The 13,297-nt window shown below is 36.4% G+C and overlaps 1 protein-coding gene across 1 annotated transcript; it reads left to right on the forward strand.

Moving 5' to 3' along the window:
* The first annotated feature begins 849 nt into the window (after nucleotides 1-849).
* Nucleotides 850-12,289, forward strand: slc38a2 (solute carrier family 38 member 2). Its single transcript, XM_039760872.1, has 16 exons — nucleotides 850-1,095; nucleotides 1,942-2,234; nucleotides 2,356-2,437; nucleotides 2,603-2,718; nucleotides 4,230-4,303; nucleotides 4,403-4,495; nucleotides 4,585-4,666; nucleotides 5,864-5,946; nucleotides 6,172-6,230; nucleotides 7,040-7,204; nucleotides 7,319-7,398; nucleotides 7,741-7,841; nucleotides 8,110-8,234; nucleotides 9,043-9,187; nucleotides 9,282-9,379; nucleotides 9,946-12,289. The coding sequence occupies exons 2-16, from the start codon at nucleotides 2,110-2,112 to the stop codon at nucleotides 10,042-10,044; spliced, it is 1,527 nt and encodes a 508-aa protein (XP_039616806.1). The 5' UTR covers nucleotides 850-1,095; nucleotides 1,942-2,109; the 3' UTR covers nucleotides 10,045-12,289.
* The last annotated feature ends 1,008 nt before the right edge of the window (nucleotides 12,290-13,297 follow it).

Below are 13,297 nucleotides of genomic sequence, written 5' to 3' on the forward strand. Positions count from 1 at the left end.
TCAGAAAGATGCTGCCTGGGCAGAGCCAAACGATAACTATGGCTTGACACTGATAGACATATTTAGTATTAAGCTAATGAGGTGTAAAAACTTGCAACAGATTTATTACCCTTTATAGTATTACTGTTATAATTCTCATCCTTTTTATTATTGTTGTTGTGGGTGATCAGATTTAAAATGACATAGGTAAGTAGTGGATTTCAGTACCTGGCATACCATTAAATAAAAAAGGCAACAAGATGAAACAATCATCCTGATCCAGGGTTGAGTAGCAGTCACATGACATGGCGTCCTCCTAATCTCCTTGGGAAACGGTGCCGTCTGATCTGGAAATTAATTTAACTTTTCTACCTACCAGGGTGACCTCTAGTCTAGTCATTACAGTCACATTGCAGCCGATTAATTATGCATAGACACTCGTGATCTGTGTACGCACCTTAACCAAAAAAAAGGTAGCAACGAGACGCACACTGCTCGTGCGTCACAGATTCCATGGCACTCCCGGGGGCCGGAGCACATGTGCCTCCTTTGCTACTCCCCACAATTTCAGTAAAGCAGCCACCATACCATCCGAGTGCAGTAGTGTGAAGTATTAAGTACGTATATTCTGCTGTAGAGGTAGTTACAAGGATTCGGTGACATTTGTTTCAGTTTGATTTGTATTTACATCAACATTACCATTCGTTCCACGTTTACTCTCAGTCTCCGCCACCTTGCCCATGACGTTGAATCTTCAATGGTTTGTTTGTATACAAGCGTCGTCGATTGCAGCCAATCCTCATTGACGGAGGCGTGGTCTAATGTTAGGGCTGGCCTTAACCTTCCGTGTGTGCGGCTGATGCAAGATCTCACTATAAGAGCAGACCAACGCCGGTGAGACGTTATATGAGTCTTATCGCATCCTTAGTGAGCTCCCTTGTGTCTACCGACTTTTAATTATTGTTCTACCTGTTCAGCTGATTATACCTATTTATTTGAAAGCAATCATTAATATTTTTTTGTTTCGTTAATATGGATGTTCGCACATTGTAGGATTTTAAGAAGATTTGAATTATTTATATTTTGCCTTCTTCTGGAAAATTCTTCAAAGACGAGGTAAGAACATCCGTTGTTGGTGGTAACATGTTATTCTAAGAGTTTTGGTGAGATTTTCTTTTACTTTGTTTTTTTTTTCTCATATTCCACATACAGTTAAGTGAATGAAAAAGGGTAATATTTGTAATGTTTCCGCTTGTCGTTTGTGATCTAAAGTGGCAGTAACCACAGGGCAGCGGTTACATTTCTTAGAATTAAAAAGGCGCGCACTATGTATAGATCGGCCTTTCGTGAGAATACATCAGTAGAATATAATGGTGAAAAATAAGAGTAGTTTAGGAATTGGTAGGTTACTAACTGCTTTTTCATGTAATCCTATTTTGTATATAGCCATCTCTTTATTAAAAAAAATCACACACCTTCCGCATATGTTGAACAGCAGCACGTGCCTTTCTCCGCAGTGTGCCGGTATGGGTGGATTGTGGGAGGGTGGGGTAATAGAAAAAACATAAAAATGTAATCAGAATTATATCTCCGATATCCCATTGTGCCCATTAGTATGTCCTTTGTTTTTATTTCGATAAGCGCTTTTATTTTTAAAATGCCTAAATAGTCATTGACATGTGTTTTATGAAAGCAATCCGAGTTATCCATTCAAATACAGTAGGATAGGGTTATTATTATTAACATTGTATTGCTTCAGTGATTAGCAAATGAGGGGAGACGGTCTATTGTGATGCTGGATGGTGTGGATAATGTGGGATGCTGGCTGGTACTTTTCCACTCCTTAGATGAGTCAGTAACCCCCATCCCCAACCCCCTCCCTCCCCATCACATGATGGAGATCTATAGAGGATGCAGCAGTCCTCATACTGTGTGTGTATTGATTATTCCATATTTCCCCAGGGACCCACACGCTGTTCTATCACAAGGACAAAGAAGCGCACTGAGGTGAAAACGACGCAGGAGGATACAGACATACACCTTTTGAGCTGAGCCAAGCAATTTGCCTATTTATTTATTTATTGAGCTATTTATTCTAAACAAAGACACTTGCCGTACTTGAATTACAAGATGAAGAATGCGCCAAAAACAGAGATGAGCTTGTTTAATGCCTCATCTGATAAAGACAGTGGCTGCAGTGCCGGTGGCAATGACTGTGGATATACTGAGTGCACCAAGAAAGGACCAATAAACAGGTCTGTACTATTTTCATCATAGATATTGGTATTTGGGAATAAAACAGTATTTTTACATACAGTTCAATGTCATACGTGATAATACAACTATTTTTTTACACTTTTTCTCATGTCATTTTAGTCAATATCATGACATGGACCCAGAAAGTCAAAATTTCCTCACAGATTACCATCTGAAAAAGAAGAAGTATGAAACTGAATATGTAAGTGGCATTTACATAATGAAATGGGAACGGTACATTTATCTCCGCACCGCCCATGCCTTAAGATCTGATGCAATCTCTCCCATAGATTTCACTTCCTACCTAATACACTTTGAGGCACGCCTATTTCCTAACCTTGATGAATTATGTGCTCTTTCTTAACAGCATCCTGGCACCACCTCATTTGGCATGTCAGTATTCAACCTTAGCAATGCCATCATGGGAAGTGGCATCCTTGGACTTTCATTTGCAATGGCAAATACTGGAATTGCACTTTTTGTGTAAGTATTTAATGTCTGTACTGCAGCGTGTTCTTCATTTCAAGACATCTGATCTGCTGATAATGTAAACCTTGAGGGTTTTGCTGACTTCAGCTGATGTAGCTGCAGAGTTTGAATAGTTGTGTCGTCTATAATTTCAGATCTCATGTGTTCACAATGCAGAATTATCTAACATGTGATATAATTAATGACGCAAAAGATGGCCTGTCGTCACAAGAGTGGGCGAGAAAGTGTTGTGTTAAAGATCATACAATTTGTGGATTTAGACCTAGGCAACCAGTGTTTACAAACAATACACACCAGCTCAACAGAACACACGCCAGCTGCTTAATGTGTACGTCTAGCTAGCCTCAAATGCTAAGTGGAGTCAATCAGCTTAGAATCCCTAATCCAGCACTATTTACTCCAAATACATTCATTTTGTATGAGCTGTGTTATGTAAAAAAAAGAAAAACAGCAAAATGGCTTAAAATTTTGATTAGAATTTTGATGGCCCGATGTCATGAATCCTCATGCTTTTATTCTTTTGGATACTACACATAGAAAGGTGACTGCATAGATAAAAAATGAATGAAGGAATTATTATATATATTTATTACTAAATGAAAAAAATACTATATACAGTACATTGAGTGTCACGAGTAGCATATTTTTTCTTTACTTGACATAAAAGCATGTCATTAAAGATGAGAAGTACAAAAGAAACACAGAAGAGTGGATGCTCATGTCAGTGAAATGATTTTCCTTAAATGGCTTTGTTCTGATAATAGAAACTTTGTTTGATTTGAAGTAGTATAATTTGTAAAATATGCACAGGTCTACCCTAATTTGACTGGTCTAAATTTTAGTGAGGGGGGCACAATGTTGAATATTTGTGCCTCACCAGTCCAGTTAATAAAGTTTGAATTCTGTGAATGTAGTATGTGTGTTCTCCCTGCCTGGGTTTTTCACTGGGTACTTAAGTTTTTCTTCTACTGTTTCCAAAGGTATGCAGGTTAGGTTAGGTTAGTGGCTCAAAATTGGGTCTGTCCAAGTCTAACCATCAAAGTTGATATTTTTTATTGTCACTGTGCTTTCTGTATTCTCTGTAGCATTCCATGAGTCAAGTTTGACAACTTTAACAACGTGCTGTTTGATGAAGCAGCTGCAAGTGTTCTGTAACCAGATATTTTAAAACCAAGAGGCGCCATTACTAAAGACGCCATTACAAAACAGGCCGTGAATTTCAATTTCAGAAACCTTAAGGCTTTTTAGTTTGCCATACTAGTTTTATAATTATTTTTAAAACATTTTTCTGAATGTAGCCTATGCATAGCAACTGAGGTTTTAGAAAAATTGAAGCTATATTTATAGTGTTTGCACATTTTACATGTAACCAGCTATGCTTCTTGAAGTAGGCTTTCCTGTGAATTAAAAAACACGCACTTATTAATTAGCCAGTTTTATATGAGGTCTTTTTAAACATAAAAACGGCTGCACACCAACTAAAACCAAGAATTTTTTTTTTTTAGAATCCTCCTGGTTGCTGTTTGTATATTTTCATTGTATTCTATTCATCTCCTACTGAAAACAGCCAATGAAGGAGGTACTTGTCTTTTTTACTTTACTTGCAAGAAAAAAAATGACATTAGTGTCCAACTCTTTTATAGCTGTCTTTTTATTTGCATTTTCCTTTTTCTTTTAGGTGCATTAGTTTATGAGCAGCTGGGATACAGAGCCTTTGGGCTGCCAGGGAAACTGGCAGCCTCCTGCTCAATTACAATGCAGAATATTGGCGGTAACTATAATAATTTTTGTCATTGACTTTGTAAATGAAAATGCATAAATGACACTATTCTAAGGCTGCATTTCTTATTTTCATTTTAGCAATGTCAAGTTACCTCTACATTGTGAAGTATGAACTGCCAATTGTATTTCAAGCATTCTTGCACATAAAGGAGAGCTCAGGGTAAGCGACTACCTCTTAGGCAAATGCATGCTTATATAAGGAGCTGTTTGTCTGTTTTGTTTTTTTAATACATTTCATACAAATTTTGTATAGTCCAAAAAGTCTTCATGCAGTACTTTTTAGAATGGGTGTCACTATGGGGCATTGGTTGGCAAGGCTATCTTACAGCAGAAGACAGGTGTTGAATTCTGGCCCAGTTTTTGCCAATGCAGAAGACTTTGTCAGGGTGGTTGTTTCTCTGTGCTGTTATAAAATGAGTGCCAAGTTGATTGACGACTGTAAATGGATATGCACGAATGTACAAGTGTGTCATGAGAGTGTCATACAATGGTGTGTTCTCCCAACTTTGAACTGGAAGAAATGGGTTCAGGAAAATGTTATAGGTGAAGTAAAATATTCACATACTTTTGCAGGCAGGTTAAGCAAAATGGCTTTGGTACAATAATTTAGGAGTAGGAATAAAATCTGTAACATCACACACAGTTATACTCCTTAGACATTAATTAGATTGTACAGCCTGAAAATAATGCACTACAGTGTATTTTTAAATAGAGTGTCTCTAGTAAAACATTGCAGTGTATTAAAAGAACAACTAATAAATAATGCACATTGCCACATGGGATTGTTATACTTGTGTTTTTATATATGAATGTAACCTACGTTCGGTGTGCTTAAAAATGTGAATTTCAAAATATTACATTATTTTCACAGTTAAACATTTTTCTTACTGCATCTATTTCTTAACTTATGTGTCAAGTTTGGGATTGTAAGACATTTGTGGCTATACCAATTGAACAGAGAAGCATTTGTAGGCAGGGTGCCAGTTCATTTTAGTGTGCACACTTAGACACTACACAATGGAGCAATGGAGCACAGTTGTGGGTAGAGTTTGCAAACTATGCAACCTAGCTCAGAATTCTTCCACAACCACACTACTTTGTATATCAGCATTTAAATGTGAATATTTTACTTACTTTTTGTATAAATTTTGTATTATTTAACCCTCTAAATATCACTACAAAATTTGAATTGAAAACTGTTGAGTACATGTACTTGCTTTTTCAGCTTTATGTGGAGGGATAAAAATACCCTGTAATTATGACTTTCTTTCCTTCTCTTGTTTTCTCAAATGTGATATGAATTTTTTACTACAGCCAGATCAGAATTAAAGGCAATCATCCTTTTTGTTTATTTCAGGGAATGGTACCTCAATGGAGATTATCTTGTCCTCTTGGTGAGCGTTATCATCATCCTTCCACTATCGCTGTTAAAAAACCTTGGTGAGTAAACATAATAGAAATAAACCTGCCTAGTTTTTTTGTAACTTGAAACGAAACGTTTGTAAATTAGCTTAGTCATTACTTGTGGAAATTGGCCAAGTCATTGTTACTTTTCCACATCTGCCTGTACTCCTTTGTTATCCCCTCTTGGCAGATTAAGCAAGCGCCTGATGTAAACAGAAACATGATTTGACAGTCATTGTTTTCTTTTGTGCTATGTTTCAGGTTATCTCGGTTATACAAGTGGCTTCTCTTTGCTTTGCATGGTCTTCTTTTTGATTGTGGTAAGTTCTGTACTGTTTACTATAATATTACAAGTAATGTCTGTAACTATGTGAGATACTTTTCCGTAGAGCGTTGAAGAATTGAACACAATTCTTTTGTTTGACAGTGTTGAGCAAAATTCTTGTATTAGTGTGTATTAGTCTCATTCACACTTGATTATTTTTGGACTCATTATTTAAATATTTTTAACTGTTACAAGTGGGAACCATTCTGTAAATGAAAAATGTACACTGCTGTCACAGTTCACAGAAAACATGGTGGAGAATGTGTTTTTTTAATTTAGCATAATGCTCTATACCTGTACCAGAAACCCCATCTCCCAATACTTGGATGTAAACATTGTTAACTGCTTCGTTATTCAAAATGGAATGATGGCAAAGATTTAAATGAAATGTCTAGCAATAATTATGTAATTGGAAATTATTTGAAGACTAGAATGACACTAGAACACCAATGACGGGACACTATGCAGATGCCATTTTGACTGCACCCTTCTGATTCTTGAATAATTCATTAAATTATAACTGGTAACTTTGTACTTAGAGTTTCTCTGGTCTTCAACTGTAGGTATCAAACAATTACAATGTTTGCTTTCTTTAAAGTAGACCAAGCTTATGTGTAAACTACAGAAGTGACAATATTGTTTCACTGCAGTTTCAGATTTGTTTATGTATAATTCAAACCAAGCAAATGTGCTCAATTCTCAAAGTGTTACATAGGCAATGTCTGATTAGGAAAGATATTTGCTTAGCATGATGAAGGTTTGCTTCAGAAATTTAAAAAATGCTTTTTATGTGTGTGTTTTTAGGTTATTTACAAGAAATTTCTCATCCCTTGCCCTTTGCTATTGGAGGATGATGCTCTCAACCAAACATTACTTAATGCAACCTCACATGTCATAAATTCTGTAGTACAGAATGCTAGCTCTGCTGATGATATGTGCACACCTAAATATTTTGTCTTTAACTCTCAGGTATGTATGAAATTAATGTGCTGGTTAACCGTTTGCAAGGGATCATTTTAATCACATTTGTAACTTTGTACTCCCTTTCCTTGCACTTTGTTAAAACATTTTTTTTCCCCACAGACTGTTTATGCAGTTCCTATTCTGACATTTGCATTTGTGTGCCACCCTGCTGTACTACCTATTTATGAGGAACTCAAAGGGTAAGCAAGTCTTTACAGTATTTAAGGTAGTAGGGTGTTGTACCGTGTTAGCCATTATGAATGCAATGAGAACTCAAGCAAAATGACACCTTCTGTTGGCTAACTAAACAAATTACAATATGCAAGATTTCGAGGCCGCTTAGGCCCCTTCTTCAGGTAGGTTGCTGCCTGGAATGCTTGCATATTGTAATTTGTTCAATTAGCCAATAAAATGTGTCAATTTGCTCGACTTATCTTTGCAATATTTAAGGTTAACAGGTGGTGTAATATGTAGGTGTATAGAGTTTAGCTAGAGAGAAGTAAATGAAAATGTGTTGACACATTATTTTTTTTCCACTACAGCCGATCCCGCAAGAGAATGCAGAATGTGTCCAATGTTTCCTTTTTTGCCATGTTTGTAATGTATCTTCTAGCTGCTCTCTTTGGATACCTGACCTTCTATGGTATGTTCACAGTCCCCCTGTATTTTCTTCTGTTTTAGCAATATGTTTAGTACATTTTACATTTAGAATATAGACTATAGTAGTGCTATATTGCATGTAGTGCCAAGTGCATAGACATTTTTTTGCATGCATATTGATTTTATGTTGTTGAGCAATAAGTAAGTTTTAAAAATGTTTAGGGTTTTGTTTCCACAAAATATATTTTGAAATTTGTTGTGGAGATTCATTTCTGAGACACCATCATGTGACTGTTGATATTTGCTTCTAGGCAATGTGGAATCAGAACTGCTCCATACCTATGCAAATGTGTACAAGTTTGATGCCATCTTGCTTATTGTGCGGCTTGCAGTTTTGACAGCAGTCACCCTGACCGTTCCAGTCGTTCTTTTTCCTGTAAGTCATTTGAAGTACAGTAACTACTTGTGGGCCATTTTTAGAGCTTTGTACTATTTTTTTACTATCCAGTTTATTAAAAGGATAAAATATAAAAAAATGAATCAAGATTTCATTAATTCCTAATAAACAAGTATTTCAAAAGTCTGTCATGAATGAAAATGACATAGCATTCTTAAGCCTGCTGAAATTGTCATACTAGGAGATTGATGTGAACTGAGTAGATTTCAACACAGTAATTTAAGGTACACCTTAATGGTTGTTTTTAGCAGTCTATGTGATGCTTATCAGTTTACTCTTGAGACAACTCCTATTTTTATTCACACCTTAGATTTATATTATGCATCCATTCATTTTGTGGACATGGTGGCCCAGAGCCTATCCTGCTGCATCAGGCACATAGCAGGAATTCACCTTGGGTGTGGCAAGGCTTCCATTGTGCTTGAAAAATATTGTAAATGTAACACTTAGTGTGACAATCTGTCTTGGTAGCTCTGTTAAGTAAATGCTTGTGTTTTGGTTCATGGAAGAGCTGATGTTGCAGAGGAGCACCGTAATTCAGTTTTTATTAAAGGAAATTCTGCAGCACTGTCCCCAATTACATGTCAACTAGGGCAACCTAGGTGACTTTGTTCCCCCCATTCATTGTTAATCAACAAATTGAGGAGCCAAGTCCCACCTAGGGTATGTCCACATATAAAACAAACAAAAAAACTCAATTTTTAAAGATGCAAAATGTGTCTTTTTACTAAAGAATCAAATCTCACTTAGATTCCTTTTTTGAATGTCTTTTCTTTTTTATTTTCAGATCCGTACTTCACTGAATCAGTTTTTATGCCCCTCCAAAGAATTCAGCTGGCTTCGTCACATAGCGATTACTATTTTCCTTCTTGCTTTCACCAATGTTCTGGTCATTTATGTCCCTAATATCAAGGACATCTTTGGATTTATTGGTAGGTTTTTTTAATCAACTGGATTTATTTTTCAATGAAGTATGCACACAGTAAAGCCTTTATCACCTCTTAATATTTATGTTCTGTCTTACAGGGGCTTCTGCTGCTGCTATGCTGATCTTTATCCTTCCTTCTGCATTTTACATTAAGCTAGTGCAAAAGGAGTCAATGAAATCTGTACAGAAGATTGGGGTAGGTTTCTTTGCTTTTAGAAGAACTCAGAAAATTTCCCCTTTAGATTTAGTTTTCTATACTCTCTAAATATTGTAATGAGCATGTGAGTGCTTTTCATAGTGCCATTTCCCGCCGAAACCAGAATTAGTTACTTTTTTATTTTGGGGATAATTAATTCTGCAGCAAATTTTGCTTAAAGACATACCTGTTTAATTTCAGCCTTTTTAATATTCGCAAGTTGGATTTGTGATATTTTAACTCTTTATCACCAAAAGTGGATTGGAGTAACAAAAAAGCATGGCCTGCATGCCAAGTAAAATAAGCTATTCAGCAAAAAATGCAGAATTAGGGTTGCCAATGACAGTCCAGCCCGGGTTGTAAACATCAATGGTTTTTATCAGCTGCTTACTATAGAATTGCCAGTAATGTATGAAGAAGTTACAGTGGGCCTTAAAGTAGGTTGTTGATTTTAAATAAAAAAAGTGCTTTGTAATGCAAAAGTTTGAGAACCACTACAAAAGATTGTATTTGTTAGAATGGAGACATTTGCTGTATTAATTAACAACATTTTCTGCTTTTTTCAGGCTACAATCTTCCTTATCTGTGGATTCTTTGTCATGATTGGGTGCATGACGTTGATTACCCTGGACTGGATCCATAATGCTAAATCTAATGGCAACTAAACCACTCCGTGGGATACTATCCTTTTAGTCTATGGAGTTCAGCCTCATCGGCACTCTAGCTTGTCTCACATTATCAAGTGCATAAAAACTCTTAGAAGACGAATGGATGTTTGGTGGGAAATATACTGGATTTGCTGAAAAGCATCATAGCACAAACGTTTTGCTCAACCACAGACTGTGAGCAGTGATTTATACCATTCCAAGAGAATGTAATTAACTTTGTACAGTATGGTATTAGGCCACATAGATGGCAAAGATTGCCCTGTTAGTGATATTTTTATAATTGAAACTTTCTTATCTTAGTTATCATGCATATAATATTGAGCGTGCCTAAAACAGGGACATGTGTAATTTAGTAATACATGAGAAAAAATGATGCAGGTACAGAAATGATATTTGGAGCGTAGGTTGTTTCTGATTTTTTTTTTCATTTTTGACAAGGATCTGTGAATCTTATTTAAGAACTGACTTAAGTTTGCCATGAATGAGACTGATTAGGAAACATCAGATTATTTCAGTAGGTATTAAAAATGGTCCGTTCACTTCTACTTTAGTTTACCAAAAAGTTGTACATGTAATCTAATAGGTAGTTACTGTATCAACATTTTTGAGAATGTATAAATTATATATGATAGAGTTTATATTAGATCATGATCTACTGTATTTATCAGAACACTGTATAATCAGTTTTAACAGTATTTGTCTCAAGAAAAATGGACACAGTAATACTCCTAATTAGCTTTATAGAGGATAGATTTTATGGTTTAATGAGATACAAACCAAGAACTACCTTGTGTACTATTTACCCTAAAGCCAAAAACACTTGTACATTTGTGGGAGAATTGCAGTGGAGATATTTTACCTGTCCACTGTACACAGGATGAAGTTAGAAGATTTTGACAGTTTGTCTCATGGTCTACACTACATATTTTTGAAGCAGAGCTTTAATATTAATACAACACGCCACATGGGAAAGGTATAATCATTGTGTAAAGGGACGGCACAACAGTGAGCAACAAAGTGCCATCCTCAGTACCCTTTTGTTCAACCACAAGAGTGGAAACATTTTGAATAACCTTTCCTTTAAAATCACACTTTACACCCTACAACTTTAATATGGAACATTTTCTGTATGGTGGCTGCTAGACATGAGTAAAGATCTGTAAAATCTGAGCCAAGCTCTAGACTGTATCTTGTACTACTGTAATACCTCCCTCTTTCTTCATTTGACTTTTTCGTGATGTTTCTTGTGCAGTGGCAGCTTAATTTTAAATGAAGTCCTTCCTGGGCTTTAATAATGTAGACAGCTTCTTCAGCGAAGCATTGTGCGTACAAGTGTTGACAACAATTCCTACCGGACACTTTCATCATCATGACCAGGATTGCTTTTTTTTTTCACAACGTGTTAAATGTGCTTCCAATTGCAGACTTCACCATCATCTGTGGTTTACCTGTTCCTCTATTTATGGAGCACTATTTAATCTATTTTGCTATATTTATATAAATGTATATATGTATATATTTGTACATACACATTTTGTTTTTATGTTACAATTTTTTTTTTTGGTAATTTGTTAAATATCGTAACCCTCTGTTGTCCTAAAATGAAAACTGTTTTAACCACCAATCAGTTACAATGGACCAGTTCTTGTCAATTTTGTTGGTAGTCAGAGCCCAGCAAACCACTAACAGTAGTTACCAGTATGCAATGCATCAAGTTAATATTGAAAGTAAAATAGCAAAGGGTCTATGTTATTTGCGGGCAGTAATTGGCATTACCCATTGCTTTTTAGTTCTGTCGTAGTGCCAGGTACGATAACATGACAGTGTTTTCAGTTTAACCCAGTTTATCTATGAGATCCCATCCGTCAGAAGCTGACTGCTGTTACTTGAACTTTCAACAACAGTTGTTGATGTTAACTGTTGTTAGTCTGGAATTGTGTTTTATGTTTTTTTATTTATCTACAGTGGATTTAAATGCAATATAAACTAATAGCTGAACATCTGTTGTGTGTGAAATCTGGAGTTAACTATCTGACAGTGCTTGTATGTAAACTTGAATTACTGTACGCGTTGGTCCTGCAAACATACTTTCAGTATTCTAGCACTGATGAAGAGCACACTAGCTGAAAAGTGTGTCACTTACGACGAGGGCTCATTATCACCAGTGCTACACTCTTGTTTCAGTGAAACATTATGTATATCCTGTAATTATTAATTATGAATAAATAAAAGTTATAGATTACCCCAGGAGTAAATTGTGCCATTTGTATGCCCCTGCACCATGAACACAGCAAATCCAAGGACAAAGCCCACGGATGAAAGGTACGGTAAAGTGCAGCCCTGCTTTAAAGTCCAGATTTTTTTTTCTGTTTATGTTGTAGTATCCCAAATAATGGGAGACACAGTGGTGGACCTCAGTCTCACAGTTTCAGACAACTGGGTCTAAATTTCATTTGGGGTCTTATCAGTGCAATTGGCATGAGCTTCCCTAACCGCTAGAGAACTCCAGTTACTTTCCCTCATCCCAAAAGTCTTTAGGCCAAGTACAAGCGAGTGTGTGTGTGTACCCTGTGATAGACTTATGGCAAATTCAAGAATGGTTCTGGTCCCTGGGGCTTCAGGGTTGGGCAATGGTTTCCTGTAGCATATTAAGGGTACTGTTGTGAGCTTGGCTCCTGTATCCACAGTGCATATCAGCGTCCTGCCCCATTCCTGGTTATTTGTATGTCAATTTTGCACATTTCAAATGCACATTCTCCCCACATCTGTGTGATTTTTTTCACTTCTGTTTACCTGTGCAAAGATATGCTGTTGAGATCAAATTGACCCTGTGTGGGTGTGTATGAGTGGGCCCAGTGATGGACTGGCACTTGGCTGATTACACCGGGGGTATATTCTGATCCCTTATGACCCTGATTTGGATTAAGCAGGTTTAAGAATGTAATGTGCTATGATGGATGTTGTTCCCTGTCTTGCACCTCTTTCTGTTAAGTTAATCTCTATCCTTCAACAACACTGTCTTGGAAAAAGATGGTTGAGAATTCCAAAAAGATGCAGGTCGGAATAGAGATGGTTTAGTAAGAGTGAACCAATAAACCCACATCTCTGTTATCTTATTAACTGACTTGTATTTAAAGTCAGTAGGCCTGAGTTAATGTGATTAGTATATCTTGACAGCAGCTGTGACACTGGAAAAAATTATTTTACCTTTAAGATTGCGTATGATGCCTATTTGTCTATAAGAAACTGT

Source organism: Polypterus senegalus, chromosome 8, assembly GCF_016835505.1.
Source record: "Polypterus senegalus isolate Bchr_013 chromosome 8, ASM1683550v1, whole genome shotgun sequence".
NCBI lineage: Eukaryota > Metazoa > Chordata > Cladistia > Polypteriformes > Polypteridae > Polypterus > Polypterus senegalus.

Coding starts and splice junctions, on each gene's coding strand:
- slc38a2 (XM_039760872.1), top strand. CDS start 2,110: ATGAAGAATGCGCCAAAAACAGAGATGAGCTTGTTTAATGCCTCATCT. Junction 8,235..9,042: donor TTCCAGTCGTTCTTTTTCCT/GTAAGTCATTTG, acceptor TTTTATTTTCAG/ATCCGTACTTCACTGAATCA. Junction 9,188..9,281: donor GGACATCTTTGGATTTATTG/GTAGGTTTTTTT, acceptor TCTGTCTTACAG/GGGCTTCTGCTGCTGCTATG.